This window comes from Aotus nancymaae, unplaced genomic scaffold (genome assembly GCF_030222135.1).
Source record: "Aotus nancymaae isolate 86718 unplaced genomic scaffold, 86718_ANA_hifiasm-v0.15.2.pri h1tg000067l, whole genome shotgun sequence".
Classification (NCBI taxonomy): Eukaryota; Metazoa; Chordata; class Mammalia; order Primates; family Aotidae; genus Aotus; species Aotus nancymaae.
Window position 1 is genome coordinate 26,357,789 of NW_026988482.1, and position 25,056 is coordinate 26,382,844.

Here is a 25,056-nt window from a genome sequence, read left to right on the forward strand (position 1 = left end):
CCTGCGCGGTTCGGCGTCCGCAGCGGCTTGCTGCTGAGGTGAGGGCCGGGCCAGAGAGGCCTACCCGCCGGGGCGTAGGTCTGGGACCCCTGTCCGCTCTGGCGCTACCTCAGGGCTCTCCGTGTCCCTTCCGTGACCCCCGCGGCCCGGGCCGCTCTTTGCATCTCGTCTCGCACACAGCTGTTCCCGGCCGGGTCCGAGGGCCTGGATGCGACCTTGGGGGCAGCCCCCACCCTTCCGGCCAGCCCACTGCCGCGGCCACCGGTGCGGGGCACGCCCTGAGGCCGTGGAGCTGGGGGAAAGAGGCGCGAGTCACGTTTTAACTCCGCCCCCGTTCCTCAAGGCTGCGCCTCGGAGCCTGGGCTGCAAACTTTAGCGTCCCTTAAGTTACAGATGTGCGTGGGTCTCCGAGAGGAGGTAGGCGAAGAGAAAGGCTCTGAGTAAATAGGCGAGGTCGGGGGTGAGCAGGGGCTGGAATCTGAGAGTGGGAGACGGCGGCCTCCCCTCCCCCTGGGGTCCTCCCACCCTCTGGAACCGAAGTTTAGCTCGTGACAGGGGCCCTTTAAGGGCCCGGCCCTTTGCCGCTGCGCCTGTGAGCGGCACCAGGAAGCCGGCTGGGGGCAGCCTTCCCTGACGCTCGCCCTCACCGGCCGCACGCGTCCATATCGGGCCTCTGAGCGTAGGGGAAACTGAGGCTCGAGAGGGTGCCGTCTGCCGGAGGTCAGCGGCAGCGGCAGTTTCTGGGCTCCAGGTGTGGCTGGAACCCTCCAGGAAGAGGGGCGTGACCACAGCTCTAGTGAGGAGCCCTGACATTGTAAAGCTAGGTTTGGCTTCTGATTTCCCCAAGGGGTTTGAGAATGGGACGAGGGTGCTTTAGAGGCCCCGGTGGGCTTTCCCTGAAGAGGGTAGTCAGGGCACGATGCTCGGCTCAGTGGTTATTCCTGGGCAGGGGTGACTGTTCTTTCAGCTCCCAGCACTGGAGCGCTCGGCCCCTGCCGCACTGGATGCCAGGAGTTACTAAAAGTGAGCCTGGCATTTCAGACCCTTTTCCTTTTTTTCTTGAATATAGGGGAAATTCACGTTGCCCCTCCCAGTGCTGACCAAAACTCTGGAACCCACAGGTGCATTTTTTCCCCCCTTTTCTGAGCAGTTTGGGAAGTGAGAGGAAGAGAAAGGTGGATACTAAGTTTCTGTGAGGGGGCAGAAAGTGTTAAACTGGGATGGCAGATCAGGGTGAGGGCTTGTCATTCCTAAGGCAAGTGTAGACTTAAGTGCTGGGAGTTTTCCAGCTTTAGGCTCAGAGATGTCCAACTGGGATTAAATGCTTGAGCCTTTCTGGAAGCCAGTTACCAGAGAAGAGAGAAAGTGGAAATGGGGGCCTGGAGTCAGACTGTCTGGGCTTGTGTTGCCTCCATTTTGGTCCACGTGGCTCTGTTTAATACCTGTGTGACCTTGGACAAGTCTCTTAACCTCTAACCACTTGTACCCTTAGCCGTACCTACCTTGTTGGATGGCTTTGAGGATTAATGAAGCTGTGTTTCAACATTTAGACAGTTCCTGGCGTATAGTAAATGTTCAGTGGAAGATTTCTCATCATCAAAGAAAATAGGAATGAAATTAACTGGAGACAAGATGAGTAGAATAGGCAGAAAAGAGAGAGATACTGATGGGTAGGAGCACAAATGGGTAAGACTAGTGGGCAGCACCTCAATTTCCTGACACCAAAAGTTTAGAAATTTACTTTGCCTCTTTGTGAGCAAATACTGTGTGCCCATTGACTCCAAAGATAATTTTTAGCATAAAATCAACACCCAGCACCCACAGGGAAGAAATAATTGTACAGAGCTAAGTTTTCCACAAAGCTGCAGCATGGCCTTTTCAGCTTCAAAATCTTTTAAATGTTAAATATTAAATAATATTTAAAAGTATTAAGTATACTTTTTAAAAGTATATTTAGGCCGGGCGCGGTGGCTCAAGCCTGTAATCCCAGCACTTTGGGAGGCCGAGGCGGGTGGATCACAAGGTCAAGAGATCGAGACCATCCTGGTCAACATGGTGAAACCCCATCTCTACTAATACAAAAAATTAGCTGGGCATGGTGGCGCGTGCCTGTAATCCCAGCTACTCAGGAGGCTGAGGCAGGAGAATTGCCTGAACCCAGGAAGTGGAGGTTGCGGTGAGCCGAGATCGCGCCATTGCACTCCAGCCTGGGTAACAAGAGCGAAACTCCGTCTCAAAAAAAAAAAAAAAAAAAAAGTATATTTAAACTTCAAATATACTTTATTTGGGTGGGAATGTTTCCCCAGTGGGTCACATGCTTCCCTTTCTCTTTAAACAGTTTTCTCTGGGCTGTGATTTTTTTTTTCCTCCTGGGCAACTCAGGTCAAGCTCTCTGTGTAAGAGAGTTAGGCCTCTGGCCCCAAGCTGCCTGGAGACCTAGGCAGTCTACCTTGAATAGCTCACACACTGGCTTCTATGTTACATGTTCCTGGGCCTGCTCTTGAACAGTTTCTCTTCCCCTTATGGGTAATTGTTACTTCTTCCTGCTGTGCAACTCCCCTTTCAGCCTTTTCCTCTTCTCACTGTTTCTTCTATGGCTGGAAAATTGGGATGAAGCTTGTTAACATTGGTGGTTCAAGTCTGGGGAGCTTAATGTTGGACTTTGTTCTAGCTGCTCAGGCCGTTTTGCTCTGGTCTTTCTTCTGGTTCTGGATGGGTGAGCTTGCTGGATAGCAAGGTCCTGGCAGGCCAGGTATACTTCGCAAAGTAGTTTCTTATGAAATTCTCTTCCTGAGGCACATTTTCCCTCAGGATTTTTTTTACCTTATAGTTTCCCTGTTTATTAATAAGTGTTGGGACCCTGGCATTCCTGGTCCTTCCTCTGGCAGTAGTCCCTGAGGCTTGGGGAGGCTGGGCTGTTGGCATGGCTTAGCAGTGGTTAGGAAGAGGTAATGTTAAGGAAAGGCAGGTTGGTAGGTGTCTGGCTTATCTGGGGGAGCCTTGTCAGGGCCAGGAGTATGTCCTTGGCTAACTCACTCCTGTGCCCCTCTGTGACTCAGTTTCCCTAGGTGTGACCAGAGCTGCCAGCTGACAGGTAGAGCTTCTCTGACATCTTCACCAACAGTGATTAAGAAATGAAGAGGCTTGTGGCTTCAGTCATCCTTTGTAGCTCCCTTCTAGGTCACTCTATGTGTAAACACCTCTGGCCCCTCCCCTTTCTGGGTCAGAGCGCTCAAAGCAGGGCTGAGGAGGTTGGGCCAGAACTGGTTGGCGGGCAGGTGGGCACATTGTCAGAGCAGGCTACCAGCCTCCTCTCCCTTCTTTCTCCTTTGCAGCTGCCTTGGGGTGCAGTGTGGGGGGTCCAGAGCCATGTCGGACCTGCTACTACTGGGCCTGATTGGGGGCCTGACTCTCTTACTGCTGCTGACACTGCTGGCCTTTGCCGGGTACTCAGGGCTGCTGGCTGGGGTGGCAGTGAGTGCCGGCTCACCGCCCATCCTCAACATCACTGTGGCCTACAAGTTCCACATGGGGCCCTATGGTAAGACTGGGCGGCTTTTCACCGAGAGCTGCAGCATCTCCCCCAAGCTCCGCTCCATCGCTGTCTACTATGACAACCCCCACATGGTAAGGAGCCTCCATGGGGTTCTGTCCCATGGATGGACCTGGTGGGCCAGGGCTTCTTTGGGGAGGGTAGTTTTGGTTGCTGAGGAAAGGGTGAGAAAATCTTTGAGCAGGCCCTGCAGACCCCTCCTCTGTGAGCTTGAAGTGCCTTCCAGATTTAGCCTGGACTTCTCCTCTGGGCATCCATTTTTGGGCTTTCTACTTGCCCACCTCTGGTTCCCGTGCCCATGGCTACTCATGGATTTCCAAATGCAGTGAGCTATACCACCTTGGGTCCCTAGTTTCTGCCAGGACTTTGGTCCCCTGCTGCCTCTTCTTGTCATCCCTCCCTCCATCTCCATTTGGGGCCAGTGCTCTAAGGCCAGGCCATTCAGATTCTGCCCACTCTGTGGGGTTACATCTTGCTGTTTCTGTGCTTTCCATCCCTCAGCTCTCTTGCCATAGTTGTAGACCCTTGAGGGTTGAGAGGGCAGCCCCTTGGCATGAGAGGGGCTTGGAATTGTTCCTCTTCAGCCATTCTGATGCCCCCCAACCCAGTGATACGGCATTTCCTTAGACCTCAAGCTGCCTAGTTGGGAGAGGGCGTGGAGGGGCTAGTAGAGCCAGATGAACTACTTAGAATGTTCAGAATGCTCAAGTCAAAGACTAATCCAGCATCACTAGCACCATGTGGGTGTCTGGCTGTTCTTACAACCTATGGTGAGTCAGAGCTTGCCAATGTAGCCTCCTGCTATGTTATGGGGTTGTGCTGCCCACAGCTGGATGGGCTGGCAGTTCTGTTAAGGGTTCTTCAGCCTCTAATACTGAGCCACGCCAAAGCAAGCATTTGAAATCCCCAGTTCTGATTTCCTTGCCTGGAGAGCGGATAAGCCCTGCAGCCTACCCAGTGTCTGCTGACTGGGCTCACTGGGGCACTAGTTGAAACAGGATGTGCTGGTTCCCTCTCTGTGCCAGGTTCTGCTCTACACCTACACTCTGGAGATGAATCAGACCTGGCTCTGCCCTCAGGAAGCTCTGTGTGGCTGACACATCAGCCCCACACAAGTGATTCTCCAACAAGACAATGTGCTTGATGTCCACAGAACTTTGAGCTGTGGGTTCAGGGAGGCTGCCATGAGTCTGCTGGGGAGGCCCAGAGAAGGGGTAGATTTCAGCTGGGTCTTCTTATGTAAGTAGAGTTTTGCTCTATTGGGAAGGGTTACTTGGCTAAGAAAACTGCAACAGCAAGAGCCTGGAGACATGGGATGACTGGAGAATTGTGGCTAAAGGACGTGTGGTGGGTGGAGAAAGGCAAAGGGTTTGCCTAGCCAGGTGGTGGGAAGGTACAGCAGGTTGGGAAGAAGGGTGTGGCACAGTTTGCTACCTTTGTTTTAGGAAGTTAGCTGAAGGGCAGGTGGAGGAGGGAAGGAGATAAGGCAGGAGGCCATAGAAGAGATTGGGCTGGGCCCAGGTGAGAGGTGCCATGGGTCGGTTGAGGGATGAGTCGACATTGTTTGAGGTTTTGCAGTCACATGGCCAGGAGGTGGTACTAACTGAAGGCGGGAGCACGCAAGCCTGAGTGGGATGGGATAGACAGTGGGCTATGGGAGCTCGTAGATCAGATGTGTGACCCTCACCCCTGCAAGGGCTCTGTTCTGTAAGCCCCTGCCTCTCTACTTTCCTCTGCCCCTCCTTCCACAGCTGGCCCAGTCAGAGCCTTCTGCAAGGCCCCAGTGGGAAGTAGGAGAGTCCTTGCAGCTGCCTCTCTCCTCATTAGCATGTCTGCCTGTTCTGGAATCAACATGTTGCCTCTTGGGTCGAAGGTGCTAATTCCTGGATGGGAAAGAGCTAAGGCAGCAGGGTACCTTGGGGTCAGTGCTGGAGGCTGGTCTGGGGAAAAATGAGATGAAAGAACACTGGTATGGGATATTCTGGCATGGCCACTGCCTCCTGTAGCTTTCCCAGAGATGTGGTGGACCCCATGGGGTGGGCCCTGGGGCTCCACGGTTGGCTGGGCATAGTCTGACTTGGGTGCTCGTCTGGGGACTGTGGACTGAGAACACAGCTTTGAGGCTAGCAGGCCTGAGTTCTGATTCTGTCCCATCACTGTCCTGCTTCATGATCTTAGGCATATCACATAATCTTTCTGAGCCTCTATTTCCTTGTCTGCAAAGTAATGATAAAATACCTGCTTCAAGGTTAGGCTGAGAAGGGATAAGGGATTTACCCCAGCACTTAGACCTCAACAGATGGTTAACAACAACAAAGATGGGTGGGAAAACCGTTTGTGCTAACATGTGCTGAGAGGTCAGACTGAGCAAACCTAGACTCTTGGCCTGGCTGTGGACATTTGGCTGACACAGAGGATGAGTGAACAGGTCAAAGTGGCCCTTCTGATCCTGCCTCTCCCAGTCCTGGGTCTGTCCAGAAGGCACCTATGTCCCCATTTAGAGCTAGGTTACACTCTGGCACCTGGGATGGCTCAGGGACACTTGGGTCCCCATCTACTCTGGGAGCTGGTCAGTGCATTCTCTGCCTGACAGAGATTGTAACAGATTCAGGGAACCATGGACCCTCAGGCTTCAGGCGCTCGTGGCTATCACAGACTGTCTGGTCCAGAAGGACTTGAAGCCTCCTGGTCCTCACTCCATATTATGAAGGGGAAAACAGGTTCAGATGGAGTAAGGTACTGATCTCATACTTTGTTGTTTTCATTTAACAAATACTTGAGCACCTACTCTGTACCAGGCTCTGTGTTGGGCACTGGGGTACCATGGAGACCAGGACCTCCCAGTGTGTGGGTATTAGGAGCCTAGAGGAAAGGCCCCATCCTGGTCCTGGAGTGGGCTGAGAACCCAAACTTTTTGCCCCTTAGGCTTCCTCCACCAGCGGTGTGCAGCCTGGGGCATGCTCTGGTTCTCAGAGAAAGAGAATAGAGGCAGACCTGTTGAATGTCCCTCCCTCAGTCCTCCTTCCCCAGCCCAGAGTAACAGGAGCCAGAATCTGTTTCTCTGTGAGTGTAGGGAAGCAGTGAGGCTTTGTCAGGCTCTGTGAGTGGGGTGGTGAGTTACCAGGTGAGAGGTGCCACCTGGCTTTAGATGCTGCCTGCCCCTATGAGGTGTGACAGACTGCTCTCTAGCCATGCCTCTTCCTGTCCTCAGCTGGGCAGGGAGGAGGCTGGTTCTACCTAGGCTGGGTGTGGATGCAGGAAGTAGCACAAGAGAGGGTACCACTAAGGTGGGACAGTGGCAGTTGCTGTGGACCTGTTCATAGTAGATGCTGCTGGAGCTGTTAGCCCTGTGCTCTGGAGTCCTGTATGGGAAGAGGCAGCAGGTCTGGGTGAGTGATTCCTGTGAGGAAGGAGGAAGGATTTCATTCTCCATCCCTGAAGGCCTTGGCATAGTTGGAGATGGGAAGGTGGGGAAGGAGTCTGTTGGAAACTGGACAGACCCTGGCAGGGGCTCATGGATGCCCTCACCCGCCTCAGAGCCTAGCATTCATGGAGTGTGGGCCATTCCTCTTCAAGGTATGCAAGGGAGATGGGATAAGTTCAGAGATAAGGATCAGGTGTAGGTGGATATCGTCACAGATCTGCTCCCCTACACACACTGGTCCATACTGCCCTTGCATGGCTGGGGAAGGGTCTTGGCTAGAAAAACTGCTCTGCCCTCAGCCCTGCTTCTCGGGTGGGTGCTGGGGGCTTGGAAAATGACTTCAGGCTCCCTTTTTGGGCTTGGTCCCTCTGGGAGCCTTCAGTGTTGGAGGGAAAGGGAGGAGCTGAGATGACCCTGAGTGCCTCACTTGATCCTGGCCAGCTCTGGCCTGTGGACAGTTCCTAGTGGCTGGGCTGCTGTCACTGTGCCCATGGACCTATCCTGTCTGCCAGGCTGGCCCTCTACCTCCTGCCCTACCCTGTGCCACTACCACCTGCACTGCTGTGTTCGGAGCTTAAGCAACCTGCCTGCTTGCTTGTGTGGAGAGCCTGGCTGAGGCAAGAGGGGTGTGACAGCTGGTTCAATTTACCTGGCCCAAGTGGTTCTGTATTTGCTGCTTACATTTAGCACCTAGGAGGTGGTGTTTGCTCCAGGGATGGAGTGGGTTGGGTAACTGGTGGTACTTGGTTCTGCCTTTAGTAAGCTACACTGCCATTGAAGCCCCCTTTCTCTTAGTCCAATGAGAACCAATGCCCAGGCCTACCAGGTCTGTAAGGACCGAACTGGTGAGAGTTCTGGTGTAGGCCTGTGTCGTATTCCCTCTTCCCTCAGTGTGTGTGGAGATGGGGCTCCCTGCCCTCCCTGGAGGCACTTAGGTTGGATGGAGCCTGGGAAGGAGTGAGGGAGTAGGATTTCCCAGGACTGACCTCCTCAACAAGGGCAATGGGAATGTGGGCTGGGATGTTTCCTGAGGGCCCAGGCCGCCCCCTATCCCAGTTACTCCATAGTTATTTTCTGCCAGGTGGAGTCCAGGCATTTGCTCTGTAGCCCAGGTTAACTGTGTGGGACAGGTCTGGAAGCACCAGCTCCTCTCTGCCCACTAGAACTGTCCTTGAGGTGAGGTGAGATGAGGTGTGAGAGGAGGGGGCTTTGGATTTGCCCTTCTGAGGTTGAATCAGGGCTCCACTGCTAACCACTTTGTGACTTTAAGTGAGTCACTTGGCCTGTCTGAGTCTGTCTCCTCATCTGTCACATGAGCATAAAAGAATCCCTACCTCAGGGTTTTTGTTTTGTGGGGGCTAAATAATAAGGATGTGGCCCAATACCCAGCCCTTAATAGGTGGGTGTCACACTTGACATCCAGTCCTTCCTGAGAACCTCATGCCACTGGGACTTTGTACTTTTAGGGACCCTGCCTGCCTCTGGTCTAGTCCCAGCCTCTTGCAGGTTGTTTGGGCCATGTGAAAAGGCACAGTGCAGGGAAAAGCCATTGTGCAGCCCACTCCTCACCAGGGCCAATTTCTCGGACTCCCGGATGCCTCTGGGTTGTGTGGCGCAGCTCTGAAGCTGGTCTGCTTGGGTTTGAATCCTGACTTCAGCACTGCCTTGCTGTGTGACCCTGGCTGAGTGTCTTGGTTGTTTGGGCCTCAGGACCAGGGTTGAAAATAGTACCAACCACAGAGGGCTGTTTGCATTTAATGAGCTTATGCTTGGAAGGCAGCAACTAAGGAAAGTGGTGAGTGCCTGGTCAGATATCAGCTGTTGTTAGGATTCTGTTTGAGGATATAGGGGTATAGAGGAAGGTTCCTGAAAGGTTTCTAAGTAAACTCACTTTTGAGGGCTGGTATCTTGTTGACTCCTCTCTTTCCTCCCGAGTCTGAAGAATGGGTCCTGTCCTCTGGCCTGGCTATCTGCATCAGCTCATGTCCTGACTGCTACCTGTCTCTGTGTGCCTTTGGGCATAAGCTGCCCAGGGAAGTTGGGGTTGGTGTGTTGACCTGTAGCACCCAGGAGGGCAAACGAGGTCCCATATCAACCCTCTAGTCATGGGCCAGTGCAGCTGCTCTATTCCCTTGGGAGTACCAATGCAAATGAAGGGCCCTGCCTCTACTTTCCCCCATACCTTGGGTAGCCCTGGGTCAGTGAGCTGGTATGGGAGGAGTAAGGGAAGCCCTCTGTGCCTGGGTTTGAGAGATGGTGCCGCTGTCCCTGTCAGGTTGTGTAGGTTGTGGGCCTGGAGTTGGCTGTTTCTATTAATCCTGAACCCAATGACTACATTTGGTGGGCCAGCTGTACCATTTCTCTTTCCTGCATCCTGGAAGATAATCAGTCTTGTCCAGTTCCCAGACTCAGCAAGGTCTTGGCTCAGCAGCGGCACTAAGGTGGCTGTCTTCATGATAGCCTCACACAACAGGGTCAGCAGGGCACTGTGACACTGCTCAGGAAGAGGCAGTGGGGCCAGCTTTAGGACTAGCTCATACCTGGAAGCTTTGGGTTCCAAGCAGACTGCCCTCTTCTCCCAATGATGGGACTCAGGAGGCTTCTCAGCCCAAAGGAAATGCTCTGGGGCCTGGCATGCCTCAAGAGTACCAGTTTTCCTGGTACTCTTGCTTTGAGGACAGATCCTGAATGCGCTTGTCTTTACCCCAAGTAATGGTGGGTCTGGCCACTGCCCTGTTTGCTAGGTGTGATTCCTTGTAGATGCTAGTTCTGGTCCAATTTTTATTCTGGGCAGAAGTACCCAGAGAAATAGCTGATATGGGGAGGAAGAGGAGCAGGCAGGTAGAGCTGGGTGGCCCAGGCCTATGTCCTAGGGTTAGGCCCAAATAAAGATATTGCCTTGAGCCAAGGTTGATGGGGTCTCTTGCTCATCAGGACATCCCAACCTTCCGAGCCCTTGACAACCTTAGTAGGCCTTTCCCCTGGAGGTGGGTCTGGGCTTTACTGGGAGGCTAGGAAAGCCTTCCTCTGCTACTGGACCAGCCTTGCCACTCCCTGGGTTATTTCAGAGCTTGTGCCATCTCCTCCTTGCTGATGCCTTGTTAAGCTGCTTCCCAGCTTCAACTTTGCATGGGGTTGCTTAATACGTAGGAGGCTTGCTGAGGGACCTTCTAGCCTGCATCTTAGGCCAGGACAGGGGGAGGGTGTAGGAAATGTTCTTACTTGTGGAATTAGGGAGTTGCTCAGCCAGGAAAGGAGCCGCTGTGCCCCACATACCGCCTGGATCCTGGAAGCCCTGTCTCCTTAGCTTCCTTCTTCCACTGTGACAAGTGCTCTGCCTTTTCTCCAGGTGGAAGGAGAGGAAGTTTGTTATGGTGCAGGGCTTGTGTGTGCATGCATGTACTGTCACTGAGCATGCCCCAAGTGTGCGCAGGATCCTCGACCTTTTTGCCTAGAGTAGGGGAGAGATGGGGAGGCCATCAATTACAGTGCAGCAGAAGACTCGCTCCCTGGTAGGTACTTGGGATTAGAGAGGAGGTGCTGCTTGATGGAGAGCAGCAGAAGGCTTTGAAGGGAAAAGTTGAACTTAGTCTTCCAGCATGGGCAGGAGTTTCCCAGGCAGAAGGGACTCTGGAATAGGGTGAAGGACATTTCAGGCAGAGGAAGTAGCTTACGCAAAGGCAGGAAGCATGGGAGGACGTGGCATGTTTGGGGAGCTGCAAATAGTTTCCTGTGGGCGTGTGTAGGGGTGTGGCGAGTGAGGAGGCTGGCAAGGCGGGCTGGGCCAGAGCTTGGATTTGTCCCTCCCTCTGCCATGCAGACACTTGGTGCCTGCCCATCTGGGTTCTGGCCCCTACTGGGGCCTGAGGCTGCAGAAAAGGAGTGCCAGGTGAGTGTGTGGGCAGATTTATGCAGTATTATGTGGGCCACTCTAAAAGAGCCTTGCCTACTGGGCTTGTGAATTTAGTTTCATCCTAGAGGTAAATTGGGAGCCATAGAGAGGTTCTAAGCAATATGACCACATGTGTTCTGGTGCCCTTTGGCGGCTGAAGAGGATGTTGAGCTGCGAGTCCAATGAGGGCTGCTGAAGTGTTCCCAGGAAAGACTCTGGAACTCAAACCCAGGCAAGCCAGGGGTAGAAAGGAAGAGATCAAGTGACCGTCCACCTCTTTCTCCATGTGACTTATATAGATGTTTCTTTTGCACAGCACAGGTTGCTAGGGTCAGGGACATGAAGATAGGCTTTGTGGCAGGCACTGTCCCTTGGCTCATCAGCAGGAGGTCTGCCAGAGAACTTCCTACCTAGCTGGTCAAGTCTTGGTGTGTGAAGTAGTGCATTTGCACCATCTACAGACAAGAGGTGGTATTGCAGTGCTCTCCTTCGCCTCTGAGTCGGGTGGGAGAAGTTTCAGGCCAAGAGAAGTGACTGTGTGCAAGGTAGACTTGTGGAGGGCAAGAGAGTTTACAGCAAAATATTGGTGGAGAAGAGAGTGCCACTGAGCCACTCTGAAAGGCTCTCCAAGAGGGCATTTGAACCGGAAGGACAGGCAGGCAGGTGCTGCACATTCAGAGGTTTGGTTGGTTGGGCATTCTAGGTCACGGAAAGTTGTTTGGACTGTGTCATAGCTACAATAACCAACAATTATGGAGCACTTGCTGAATGCTGGACCTGGGCTAAGCTCTCATGAAGTTTCTTGTTTAATATGACAATTCTGTAACTAGATATTAAGGAACTGGGGCTCCCAGAACGCAAGGGACTTGTCTAGAATCACACGACTCAGATTCACACCCTGGCCTGCCTCTCTCAAGCTGTGTTTCTGACCACTACACCCTGTTGCCTGCTGCTAAAGCTCTGAACCAGTTTTGGATGCCATAGGATTCAAGGGGGCCACAAGGGGACCAGAGCTGCAGACAGTTGAGGGTGACTGTTAGGGTCTGCTTAGAGGTGAGAGCCTGGATTAGGTGCCAAAGTCCCAGGCAAATTGTGACTAAAAGGAAGGGCTGGGTTGGCCTGAGTAGAGGAGGCCATTCAGGGCTAAGAAACCCCCAGGGAATTTTGGAGAGGGCTTGGAAAGGGCTGTAATGGGAGGTAGAGGTGAGAACAGGTAATAATGATTTCACAGTGCTGGAAAGGAGGGCTGGAGAGAGGAGTAAGTGGAGGTAAAGGCAGTAGCCTGTTTAAACTTAGGGGTCATCCCTGTGAACACGAACTGCTAGCAAAAATTATTTTTAAAAGAAAAAAATAATAAACTTAGGAGTCAGTAGGCCCTCAGTAAGGGGAGAAAGGAGGCTTTAGAGTTGAGCAACACCCAGGATTGAGGGTACAAGGTCTGTGCTGAATCTCTTTGATTCAAGATCATATGCCTCTGAGGGCCCAGCCTGAAGGCTGGTATAGACTTAGGCACTTGGAAAGCTGACATGGGAAACAGGTAGCAGTAGGTGAGACAAAGTGAGGCCCCCTGATGCCAGGAGGAGAAATGAGTACTGGGTCTTGCAGCCTTGTGTCAGTCCTAGGAAGTGTTGGAGGCTCACACAGGAACCTTACCTGGCTAAGTTTTCTGGGAGCCAGAGGAGGGAAGTTTGGTAGGGAGGGAAACAGAATGGGAAACGCAGACACTAGCAACCTACGGACACTTGGAGGGAAACCAGTGGTTCTTGGCTATTGGCCAGGAAGGGATTTGGGAAGTGGGATAAGTCCCTGGATGGGCCATGGGTTGGAGAAGAAGTCTAGAGGCTCTGGTGATGGTAGCTGGCTCTCCTAGAGGGATGGGGAGGATGATCCCTTCACAGAATCTCATCAGCAACACAGAGGTCAGTGATCCTGATCCTATATCCTGACAGGTTCTTCCTGCATCCCTTCCACAGCCACTTGCCAGGTCCTGACCCTGCAAGCATGTGTGTAAACACACATACACATGTTCTTGCTTTCCTAGGGCATGACCTTGGAGGGCTCTGAGCTCTTTATTTCCACTCCTCAGTTTTGCTCCCTTGCCTGCCATAATTTCTCTGCTTGTGAAGCCTGTTCTTCTCCAGGAGATAGGAGGCAAATGAGCTAATAGGGATGTGCTGGACCTAGGCTGCAGGATCAGCCACTGTACAGTCCTGCTGGTGGACCTGGGGAGTGGGGGCTGACAAAGGGTCTCATCAGGAGGTGGAAGGGCCCCCTCAGTGGAGCCATGTGGAGGGTGATGGTTCAGAAGTCCTCTCTGGCCTTCCCTCTCTTGGCCTCCTGGAGGGCAGAGACCAAGTCTAACCCCTGACTATGATCCCTGGGTTTCCACAGGGCATGGCATGTTGAAGGAATGGATCAGAGTCCTGCAGTACGATGCCACAGGCAGGGACCATAGGTGGGTTCTAGGAGGAAATAGCTAGCTCTGTCCTGGTATCTGGGGCTGCATGGCTTGTCAGAGCTGGTGGTTCTTTCAGGCCTGATCTGGCACAGCCCCAGGAGGAAGGAGGTAAGGGCCTCCTTCCTTTGCCTAACTCTCACACCCATGCTTTGCTTCCCCAGGTGCCTCCTGATAAGTGCCGTTGCGCTGTGGGCAGCATCCTGAGTGAAGGTGAGGAATCACCCTCCCCTGAGCTCATCGACCTCTACCAGAAATTTGGTTTCAAGGTGTTCTCCTTCCCGGCACCCAGCCATGTGGTGACAGCCACCTTCCCCTACACCACCATCCTGTCCATCTGGCTGGCTACCCGCCGTGTCCATCCTGCCTTGGACACCTACATCAAGGTGAGGTACAGGCCTAGGGTGTGTGTTTTGGGGACAGCCAGGCCCCTTGAATGGAGCTGAAGAGGACTGCCTAGAATGGAAGGAAGAGGTGGTTTTGGGAGAGCAGCACCCTGGGGCCCCCATGGAACAGGTACCTGTGGAGATAGGAAGATGGGCAGAGGTTGTTGGCATCTTTTTCAGATGTCCAAGATCTTGTGGGAGCCAGAGCATCTCCCAAGAGCATGGAGAGCTTGTTCATAAACCTAGTCTGGTTAGTTTGGTTCTGGCTTTGACCAAAGACATCCTTAGTGCTTATCCCACACTCCTGGCTCAGATGGATGGACAGGCCACTTTATTCTCATCCTGCTGCAGGCCTGCAAAGCAAGGACCTGAGGCTCCCAGTGTCTGCGCAGGCCCCAGGTAATCACGTGTTGCCCGTGGCCCTGCCTCTGCATGGGGTTATACACCTGCTCCCTGAGCCCAGGGCTGGGGCAGCAGTGGCAGCCTCTGTCTCCTTTACTTGAAACCCCAAAAAATACAAAAAATTAGCCAGGTGTGGTGGCACTTACCTGTAGTCCCAGCTACTCAGGAGGCTGAGGCACGAGAATCACTTGAGCCCTGGAGGTGGAGGTTGCAGTGAGCCGAGATCGTGCCACTGCACTCCAGCTTGGGCTGCAGAGTGAGACCCCGTCTAAAACAAACGACAAAAAAACCTTGCCCTGTTACACATCTCTCCTCTAAACATTTTGTAAACTTGGGTACTAGGAAAATGGCCCCAGTTGGGACTTGGAAGTGATTGTTCATTCATTTAACTTGTATTTATTGTCTGTGTGCCAGGTGCTATAATGGGCACGATGTGAATGAAATGTCATTGGTGCATGAAACAGACATTCACAGCGAGGTGGTAAAGATAGGTAATAAATGTCAGACAAAAATGGGACATGTGCTAGAGAAGGAGAGGGTGAGAAAAGTCAGGGAACCAGCATGGACAGAATGGTCAGTGATAGCCTCTCAAAGGAGATAACCTAAAGGCAGAGTCCTAGAAGAGCCTTTGGAGAGGAGATGAGAACATTCTAGGCAGAGCTTTGGTCTAAATGCGGCAGGAAGTCACTGCAATATTCCAACCAGGAAAATAACGCAGTTGGAGCCACATCTATACAAGATGGGCTGTCCCATCCCTGGGCAGGGTAGGACTGGACCACAGATCTGGGGCCAGGTAGAGGTGCTTAGGAGGCTGTCATGAATCCCAGTATGAATGGCGGCAGCTTGAGCAGGCCCAGTGGCTATAGAGATGTGGACAGGGATGGAGATTTACAATCACTTTTGGGATAGAACTGATGGACTTTGGGTGGATTGGCTGTTGGGGAAGGAGAGGCAGTGAGGGAGTCATAGAGGGCTCTGCTCCCCTCTGGCCTGGGCAGGTGGGTAAGCATGTAGTGTAGTGATGCATTTCACTGACATGGGAGGGAGGCCCTGGTTTTAGGGGGAAGGTAGCTTTTTGGGCTATGTCAGGGGAGCTACCTGAGAGACATCTGAGTTGGGGAGTGTGGAGTCAACAATGGTATGTGTGGTCTAGGGTTGAGAAAAGGCTAGGCTGGTGGATATATTTAAGGACATCAGCTAGTTGGCAGTATTTGACCTGGGAGGTTGCCCTGTGCCTCCCAGCTTCTGTGGGGCCAGGTAGGCAATGGACAGCCTGTAGCAGCAAGGGCTGCACAGAGCACGTGGCCAGTGTGGCCGGGGTCAAGAGAGTCAGTGGGAGTGGGAGCTTGGTACACTTGGAGGATTGTTGCAACTTTGTTCACCAGAGCAGCTTAGGGAAAGGGACAGGGCATTGATGATGGAAATAGGACCTCAGACATCCCTGGAGTCTGGTGTTGGGGCTGAGAAATGAATAAATGAGGCCCTGGGTCACCAGCTGTGGCCTTGGTGGTCAAGGACAGGTTTGAACAATCAGGAGTGAGAAGACCTGGAAAGGGGAGGGCTGTCACAGTGGTAGGGCAGGGGCACAGGGAGGATAGAGGGGAGTTTTCTTTGTGAGCTGGAGGGTGGTGGCCAGAAGAGGTGCTGGGCAGGATGTGCTTGCCTGGCTGCAGTTGGATTGGAGGTGGCGGCAGGTTGGCTAGCTGTGAGGGCAGGAAGGAAGATACGAGTGCCTAGGCCTGCTTAGTGTGCCACCTAAGGAGTCCTTTTCACCTAAGGAAGGGCTCTCCAGTCCTGTCTGCGCCATCCTCAACCTCATGGGCCCATCTGGAGGGGCACCCCTGGGAAGAGATTTCTTGGATTTCAGACCTCAGAACAGGGCATGTGGCATGTGGTGTGGTGGCGAGCAACCCAGCCACCAAAGCCTTTTCCTGGCTTCAGGGGTTTATTTTTAGATACCTTTGTCCAAATTTCCCGGCCCCTGACAGCTTCACAAGTTGCCTGGTTTTGACGTCACCTCTTTGATGAAGCCCTTCCTCCCTCCTCCCCCTCCCATGGGAGTCTGTCAGCTGTGCTCCTGGAGTGGGGGTTGAGACAAGGAAGCCAGGGATATGGGGGAGAGCAAGGGGCTTCTCCCAGAGACATCTGTGAGGCATGCTTGTGTGGGCTTGGCCTTCAGCGGGGAGAGTAAGAGAGAGGCCGGTTGCCCACAGAGGAGGCATGGCACAAGGTCCTGGGCTTGTTTTGGCAGCAGGGTGTGGGGGTTGCCTCTGCCCCTGTGTTTAACTTGACCTTGAATCTTGGGGAACAAATCCAGGGGAGAGATGAGGAAGGGGCTATCTCTGTTTGCTGGTCACAGCCTGCAGTGGACAGCGGTGGCCCTGTGCCTCTCTCAGCCCAGGAGACAGCAGGGAGAGAGTATAAGGCTCCCTTCATCCCTGCCTTTATCTCCACTGCCCTGGGGTCAGAGAAAGGAGATTACTAATGAGACTGGGTGCTTCTGACTCCTGCAGCGCTGACAGCTGACTGCCTTTAACTGTGTGTGCATGCGTGTGTGTACACCTTTCCTTTTCTCTCTGGATCTGGGACTGCTGTGAAAATTCTTCAAATGGAATGACAGCAGCCGTCAGCTTTCTGTTTTGGCAGGGGTGAGGGAGGCCAGGAGCCCTGCTGCCAGGAGTTCTTGTGGGAGGACTTGACAGGCTCACCAGCCTCCCCAGAGGCTGGGTGAGGGGCAGGGGTGAATGGATCTTAGCTTTGGGTTTGGGAGGTAGAGAGCAGCTGCTGTCCTGGCAGTTTCAGATGTCCCTGAACCTGGGACAAGATTAGTCCCATGGGACAAAGGGACCTAAAGTTCACTGCAAGAGGCCCAAGGAGAGCACTTGTCAGGACTCTCGGGATTCTGGAAGGGATGGCTGATCTCAGCTTTCCTGGTTTGCATGGCAGCCTCTGGCTCTCTGGCCAGCCTTCCTCAGCTTGGCAGCCTGGCAAACTACTATAGGGGCTGGAACTCTTGCCTTTCTCCATATAAACTGTTAAGAGCCCCAAGGCTGAACACTCATTCCCCAGGAATCCATGGGTACTGTGTGACCATCACTCCATATGGGAGATGCCTCAGCTTTGTCGGGGTGCTCCACTGGAGTCCAAGGAGGTGGCCTTTAGTAGAGGAGGAGACCACTCGCCAAGTCCCAGGAAGGAGACTGTGAGGTATGCTTGTGTGGGCTTGGCCATCATCAGGGAGAGTGGGGGTGTCTTCTGGCAGCTGCAGGATGGAATAGAGCTTGCTTGAAATTGCAAACCTGCAGAAGAGAGATGGGGCCCAGATGTGACCCCAGAGCAATGGGCAGAGGCCCCCAAATTCACCACAGTCATAATGAATGTCCAGGAAAGGCTTTGGACACATGGAGCAGACCAGGACTGAGGGATGGGCCTGGGAATTCCATGTGTGGGATTGTGTGTGTAAGGTCCCTAGTGCAGTTTGCTCATATCTGTCTGTCACACTTGGCAAGGAAGGCCATTGAGAGGGTCCAGCTAAGCCCCCATGCCTGTCTTCTCTCAGACCTGTCCAGAATCTTTCTCATAAGTGTCCTTCCCCATGGTCTCTGATTTCAGGGAGTTTTAGGGAAGGGTCTTTGTAAAATGGTTTGAGCTTCTTCTCCCAAGTTTAGGGTGATACAGGGCATCGTTCATGTGGTGACTGGCTGGGGAGTGCAGGTAGGCCCTGGAGTTCAGACATTAGCCCATCCTCCATCAAATTGGAGTATAGCATGTGGAGAAGGGTCACCGAGGGATGTAGTGAGCCTGTGAAGGGAACCTTGGTGGCCAAATTCTGGGACAGCTGGGTTGACTGGGACTGTCTTACCAGGGGCTTACAGGGGACAAGGCTAGGTGTGGTGGCTCATGCCTGTAATCCCAATACTTTGGGAGGCTGAGACAGAAGAATTGCATGAGTCCAGGAGGCAGAGGTTGCAGTGAGCCAGCTCAGAAGTTTGAGATCAACCTGGGCAACATGGTGAAACCTTGTCTCCACAGGAAAAAAAAAACAAAAACTTCACTGGGCATGGTGGTGTGCGTCCGTGGTCCCAGCTGCTTGGTAGGCTGAGACAGGAGAATTGCATGAGTCCAGGAGGCAGAGGTTGCAGTGAGCCAAGATCACGCCATTGCACATTAGCTTGGGCAACAGGAGTGAAACTCTGTCTTAAAAAAATAAAAGTGAAAACTTAAAAAAAAAAAACGAAGGAAGTAAAAGTAAGTAAGTAAGGTAGGGACCCCGACCATAGTTCTCAGACTGCTCTGGCTGTGCTGAGGTGCCCTGGGGCTATTGGCCCGGGATGGGGGACTATACTCAGACCCTTACCTGCTTCACCTGGAGTAGTTCTGCCAGTAAGTTTTACAAACCAGGTGTCTTGAGCTTTTGTTTGGAAGGGGGCTTCTGAGGCTCAACTGGTTTGAAAACCTCTGTCCTAAGAGAGGTGCAGCCTCCGGTCCTGTCCACTGCATGTCTGTTCTCCATCCTGAGGATGCTGTAACTGCAGTGTGAATGGAGCTGGGAGGCACCAAGGCCCAGCTCTTGTGCAGGTAGGGCAGTGGCTCTAAGGAGAGGCACTTGTTTTGAGGGGAGCATGACTGATTGATTGGAAGCTGGACCTGGAGGGACCCTGGGGAGCAGCAGGTTGGAAATCTCCTGGGGTAGTGGTGACTGAACTCCTGAGTGGTGGGTAATAGCATCATGGAGCAGCCAGCTTGGAGCTAAGGCCTATGGGCCCCAGCAGGGTGCCTGTGGAGGTGGGTCAGCCTGTTGAGTTGTGGGCTGGGAGGAAGCTCAAAGCAGCCTGGTAACAGCCTGTATTCTGTCCAGTAGGTGCAGAACCCCTTGTGTTTGTTTCTCCTTAGCCTGCCTCAGTGACCCTGAGGGAGTCAGTGGGTGGGTCTGAGTCCACACTGGGGCCAAAACACCAGTGCAGAGCAACAAGGCCACGGCAGGGAAAATGCAGGTGAGGAGGCCGGGGGCGATGGCTCATGCCTGTAATCTCAACACTTTGGGAAGCTCAGGTGGGTGAATCACCTGAGGTCAGGAGTTCAAGACTGGCCTGGCCAACATGGTGAAACCCTGTCTCTACTAAATATACAAACATCAGCCGGGCATGGTGGCATACGCCTATAGTCCCAGCTACTCAGGAGGCTGAGGCATGAGAATTGCTTGAACTCAGGAAGCAGAGGTCACAGTAAGCTTAGATCATGCCACTGCCCTCCAGCCTGGGTGATGGAGCAAGACTCTGTCTCAAAAAAAAAAAAAAAAAAAAAAAAAAATGCAGGTGAGGGAGCCCCAACAGGAATGTGAAATCTGCGGTCATTTCCTCTTCCTGCCTGTCACCTTTGCCAAGCTAACGTGGGAGGTTTCCAAACTTTATTTTTAACAAGGGAGGCCCTCTTGGCATCTTAGCTCAGTCACTTACTCAGTTATTTACTGAGGTGTCTTGTGTGTGTCATTGTTCTGTGCATGGAGGAACCAGCTAGGAGGCATCATGGAGTCCTAATCAAAGCCAGCATCCCCATTGTTTTACAGATGGGGAGACTGAGGCCTAGGGAAGGAAGGTGCCCCAAGGACAAGAGATGGAGCAGTGGCTGAGTCCAGACTGGGTCTCCTAGGCTGAGGATCATTCTGAAGGCTACATGCTTTTTGCCACTCTGTCCTGTATATAAGTGGGGCTGGAACCAAGAGGCTGAGAACTTGTCATCAATTTGGGGTACACTTGGGATGGTGCCCCAGAGTGGGCCTGGGATGCTAGCACTGTGGCCCAACACCCACTTGATCTCTCTCCAACCCTGGTAGTCACAGATGGGGGCTGAGGCTTCAGGTCTAGGAGACTGCTTGGGGGAGCCAGAGGCAAAGCACAGGAAGAGGGTATGTACTGGCTTGCCCAGCAGGCACTCATTAAGGCAGACCTTGGCAACTGCTCTGGGCACAGGAAGCAGCTGCTGCAGGCACATTATTGGGCCTCATGTCCACACCCTCAATGAGGCAGAGGCGGTTCCATTCCTAGGCTTCTCTCCCTGGATCTCAAGGTCTGGTTCACCTGCTGGTGCTGCCACCTGCTAAGTGGCCTGCTCTGGCTCAGGGAGGAGGGCACTTTTGGCAGCATCAGGACCTGGAGCTGAGTGATAGTCCTCCAGCACTCTTTCCTCCTCCCTGTCCTCCAGCCACAGAGCCTAGCCAGGCCTGGGGGTTGGGAGGGGAGAGATAGATTCGCTGGGAAAGGCAAAACAACCCTTGTTGGGTGATGGCATTTGGGCTGCACCTATAAGGTGGGCAGTGTTCCCCAGGTGGGAAGGGCAGGTCAGGCAGAGGTACTGGCTTGGTGGTAGTTATGGCTTGTGTATCCACTGAGGCTGGAGTGCAGGGGAGGAGCAAGAGTTTGGGCCTAAGAGATTAGGCTGGGTCCTGCAGGCACTAGGGAGACACTGATGGCCTCTGAGCAGATGAGTGACAGTATCCAGGCTGGGATTCAGATCAAGTCTCTTGAGTACCTGGGAGATGGGTAGGAAGAGCCAGAGACTATAGCCAAATTCTGCAGGAGGATAATGCAAGTTAGCTGAAGGTAGCAGTGACTTTTCATTCCCAGGTGCCCCTAAGCCAAGAGGCGATTCTCCCACCACACCAGGGCTTGGCTTCCCTGGCTCCCCTTAGGTGTTGAGGTGTTGTGGGCCAGACCTCACCTCTTTGTTGGCCTAGGCACTGGAACCTGCTCCTTATCATCTCTGCCTTTACCCTACCTCCCGCCCCTCCCCCAGGAATGAAAGCACAAAGCCAGCCTTTGCTGGGGCGGCGTGGGAGCCACCACTCTCAAAATACCAGCTCGGATATTATAGCTTGGCAGCCCTGCAGGACCCTGGGGGCTGAAGCTTGTCTGGTTGGTGCTGTGGGGTTGGGCTGTCACCAATCTAGAGGGAGCCTTCTTCCCCAGGCAGATGGAATTTACTTAGCAAGGAAGAATTCTGTTGCTCTTCTCCAGGAAGCTTAGGATTGGGATTAGGGAGGGGAAAGAGATTCCAAGGAGAGAACTCATGGTGCATCCCTCCTCCCCCCAGCAGAAAACGTCTCCTTCAGCTGAGCCCTCAGATGAGGAGAGGCTAACTGTCTAGTTATGCAGGTGGGAAGAAAAGGACTTCCCTGAGGAGTGGAGCAGAGGTCAGAGGTACCAATTGGAGATGAGAAATTCAGGCCCTTCTCTTTCCCTCCCTCTCTTCTGTCCCTTGTCTCCTCTCCATCCCCTCTTGCCCACTTGTCCTTCCCCTCTGGCAATTCCTGACTCCTCTGGTTCTCAGGTGCTTGGCTTCACAGCTCCATCTGTACAGAGCAGCCTTCCTGCTGCTGGATAATCATCAGCAACCAGTTTGTCAGCTTGTGAGCAGGACATGGCTCAAGGTCCTTGACTACATAGACAAGCTGCTAAGAGCACTGGATCTTGGAGAGGGGGTGGGCTGTGGAGCCTGCGATGGTGGGGCCATCATCTGGAAGGCTGTGGCTCTCCTCCCAGATTTGTAAGGGAGAGTGGTGGGATCTCAGGGCTGACTCACCCAGCACTCTAGCTGTGTTCCCCTTGGGGTACTCCCTCCCACACTCCCCAACCCTCTGTTCCTGAGAAGGCCAGAGCAGGGCTGAGCCAGTGTTGTATCTTGGCCCTCTTGGCTTAGAGAAAGGCAAGGCTGTATATGGCTACAGGATTAGGGGCTTCCCAGTCCATCTGGACACTAAGGTGCTTAAGAGCCTGTGTCCCATGTGCCTACTTAGAGGGAAGCATTGTTTCCCCACTCCTCAATACCGTAGCCTGTCCTGGTGCTTGACTGCTGCCTAGGCCCTCCTCCATGGGCCACCCAGGAAGCCAGGGCCTGCATCTGTGCCAGGGAGATGAGCAGAGGTGTAAATTGTGTGGCAAGCTGCCGGCTTTGAGGTGAAAATGAAAAGTCTTCAGGCAGTGGCGGCAGCAGGCGCAGCAGGCTGGGGTGCCAGGCACAGCACACTGTCTCCCACCCCATTCCCTCTCACACCTTCCCCTTTCTGCAGTCTTCCCCAGGTTCCCACCCAGGCCTGGACCTGCCTTCCTGGCTTCTCTACCATTCCCTGCCTTTCAGCCAGGGGCTCCCAGACTGGCCCTTGGCTCGATCTGACCCCAAGAGGGCTGTTATATCTCATTTCCATTATGTTTTCTATTTGGCTGATCTGTTGCACAGAAAAATGTGCTGTGCTTGAGTTACCTTTGTGACTTAATGTTTGTGGTAGTCCCTCCATTGATTCTTTTTAGGTTTTCTGAGTATACAGTTTTCTTATCTTCAGATAATGGTGTTTTTATTCATCCTTGCCAGTTCCTCACTTCTTTTGAGATCATCTATTCTAATCCCTTTATTTCTTTCTCTTTTTTTTTGAGACAGTTTTGCTCTGTTGCCCAGGCTAGAGTGCAGTGGTGCGATCTTGGCTCACTGTAGCCTTCATCTCCCATGTTCAAGTAATTCTGCCTCAACCTCTTGAGTAGCTGGGACCACAGGTGCCCACCACCACACCCAGCTAATTTTTGTATTTTTAGTAGAGATGGAGTTTCACCATGTTGGCCAGGCTGGTCTCAAAACTCCTGAACTCAGGTGATCCACCTGCCTTAGCCTCCCAAAGTGCTGGGATTATAGGTGTGAGCCACCATGCCTAGCCAAAGAGGGAAAGAGGGAGAGAGCAATAGGCCAAAAGCCTACAGCACCTGGTACTCCCAGGCAGTCTCCCATCAAAGTGCTAACTACACCCGACCCTGCTTAAGCTTCTGAGATCAGACGAGGTCAGGCACATTCAGGGTGGTATGGCTAGAGACCCTTTATTTCATACCTGGGCAAGAGGGAAGCCACCCATTTGTCTAGGAAAGCTAATGCTCTGGGTTCTTGCCTGGGTGCTCTCTGCCACTTCCTGCTTCCTCTCTACTCTCCTTACAGTCCTGTCTTATTCCCTGTCTCCTTTCCCTGCCATTTTCAGAACTTTGGGCTCTCCTGCTGTGAGAGGAGAGTCGAGAGGGGAAAGATGTTCACCAGCCCTTCTGCAGCCTCTCCCTGCTGTTGTGGCAAGGCCACCAGAGCACCAACAGACAGGTTTAGCTTCTGGGCCGGAGGCTTTTGGGCAGCCTGGTGTGGGTGAGAGGAAAGTTTCTGGGCAGAATAATGATGTGCTACCTTCTAGCTGCAGCCTCCTGCTATGCCTCCCCCAAGCACGCACATGCCATGAAGACCAGCTGCCTGAGGGGCCTCCAGGGTCTGAGCCCCCACTTGCAGGGACTACTGTGTGCAGGCGGGTGCATTTCGGTGTCTGTAATTAAAAATGAGCACGCATCACTTCACCCAGCGAGGAGACGCCACCACCTCGGGTGGGATGCAACAGCTGCTTGCTGGCTGCGCAGCTGCCTGGGTGTCCAGCCTGGCACAGAAGGCTGGATAGGACTGGGTGGCTCAGGGTGAATAGTAAGGCAAGGCCCAGGGCCCCTCAGCCAGACCTCATCCCTTTCTGGGCCTAGAGCTCATGTAGGAGATGTGACCCAGTCCTTGGCCCACACATTGCCTCCTTCTTTTTGGCATTTGCCACCACCTAGCTTTAAGCAAATCTCTGGCCTCTGGGTAGCCTGGGAGTGGGACCCATTGTCAGCTTCCATCTTGGGCCTGACCTCTTCTGTCTTCTGTTCGTGCCTCACCCCTGGCTGAAGCCAGGGCACAGGGTGATGTCTTGAGTGCAAAGCACTAAATGAGGATAGTTCAGATCCTCTCTCTTAGCTCTTTTCTTTCTCTCCCCTAATTCAGAAAGACCTGCTGGGGAGGCACTGTGGGTCCCGTGGGGAAACCTTGACCTGGTGTATCAGTCTTGCTTTTGTTGTGGGAGCCCTGAGCTGAATGGGCTAAATGCCTGCACCTTGCCCAGGAGGTGAACTTAGACTGAGGTGAGGTGGGAATGTGTGGTGTGTCCCCAAGGTAGCTGAGGCACTGTGGCTGCCTGTGTGAGTGGGCAAGCTTCCCTTTTTTTGCCAGCACTCCTGAGTGGGTGAACAGGTGTTAGTCAGGGTGGGGTGGTGGTAGGGAAGTGCTGATGACTGGGGTCTCCTAGAAGTTCCTGCATCATAGGTGGTGTCCCAAGTCCCCATCTTGTTTCTGCATGTGGAAGGCCCAGGTGGGACGGAAGGCCTGGAGGTATGTCTGAGGGACTGGAACTCCGAATCCAGTTTCTAGCAGTCCTTGGTGGCACCTTGGAGTGATTCATTGACTTTTGCTTGTTAGGTGGAGAGGAATGTGAACATCTGCAACTCTCCCACCTTGGAAAGAAGCTTTATAGTCTCCTTGGGTCTGTGTGTGGGAGTGAGCTGCTCTGGGCTGTGGGTTTGTCAGATGGCCAGTGGTGTCAGTGGTAGAGCCTGTTCTCATGTCCTGGCAGTGCTTCCACACACTTCTGGCTGTCCAGGCTGTGGAAGAGGGTGTGCCAGGGCTAGGAGGACTCCAGGCCTACCCAGGCTCTTCACCAGCAGGACCAGCCCAGTGTGACCTTGAGCTGATGTCCTTGGCCACTGGCAGTCTGCTCTCCAAGGGCTCCCTGGGGCTAGCTGAGGGAGAGGCAGCTGGCCTCACCTTCCTCCAATCATTTTCCAATATTTACTGGCTCATTGACATATTGCCCAGGCCATGGCTCCTACCGTGCAGCAAGGACCTGAGAGCCAGCCCATGGTCACCTTTTCTTCCCTCTGAGACTGCACCTGGTTGGGAGGGAAAAGGTTTGTCCTCTGCCTGATCACTCAGGGACAGAGCATATAGCTTGTCCTGCTCCTCACCCTCCATCCCCAGCCTTCACTAGACTCATTCTTTCTCAGTGGGCAGAGCATGGAAGGTAGAGCAGTCTCCCAGGAAGGGCCAAGGGGCAACTGGAATACCCTT

The 25,056-nt window shown here is 53.3% G+C and overlaps 1 protein-coding gene and 1 pseudogene across 2 annotated transcripts in view; one reads left to right on the plus strand and one right to left on the minus strand.

Annotated features, from left to right (window-relative positions):
- The window catches only part of TEX264 (testis expressed 264, ER-phagy receptor), a 32,542-nt gene continuing 7,486 nt past the window's right edge, over positions 1-25,056 (plus strand). Inside the window, exons 1-3 of one of the 2 annotated variants that reach the window (XM_012460625.3) lie at positions 1-38; positions 3,336-3,627; positions 13,489-13,710. In XM_012460625.3, the coding sequence (XP_012316048.1) occupies positions 3,370-3,627; positions 13,489-13,710 (480 nt within the window). In that variant the 5' untranslated portion in view covers positions 1-38; positions 3,336-3,369. Of the gene's footprint in view, positions 39-356; positions 418-3,335; positions 3,628-13,488; positions 13,711-25,056 lie in introns of those variants that run through there. The other variant, XM_012460626.3, reaches the window with a different exon arrangement.
- On the minus strand, positions 22,848-22,967 carry LOC135270905 (5S ribosomal RNA; annotated as a pseudogene).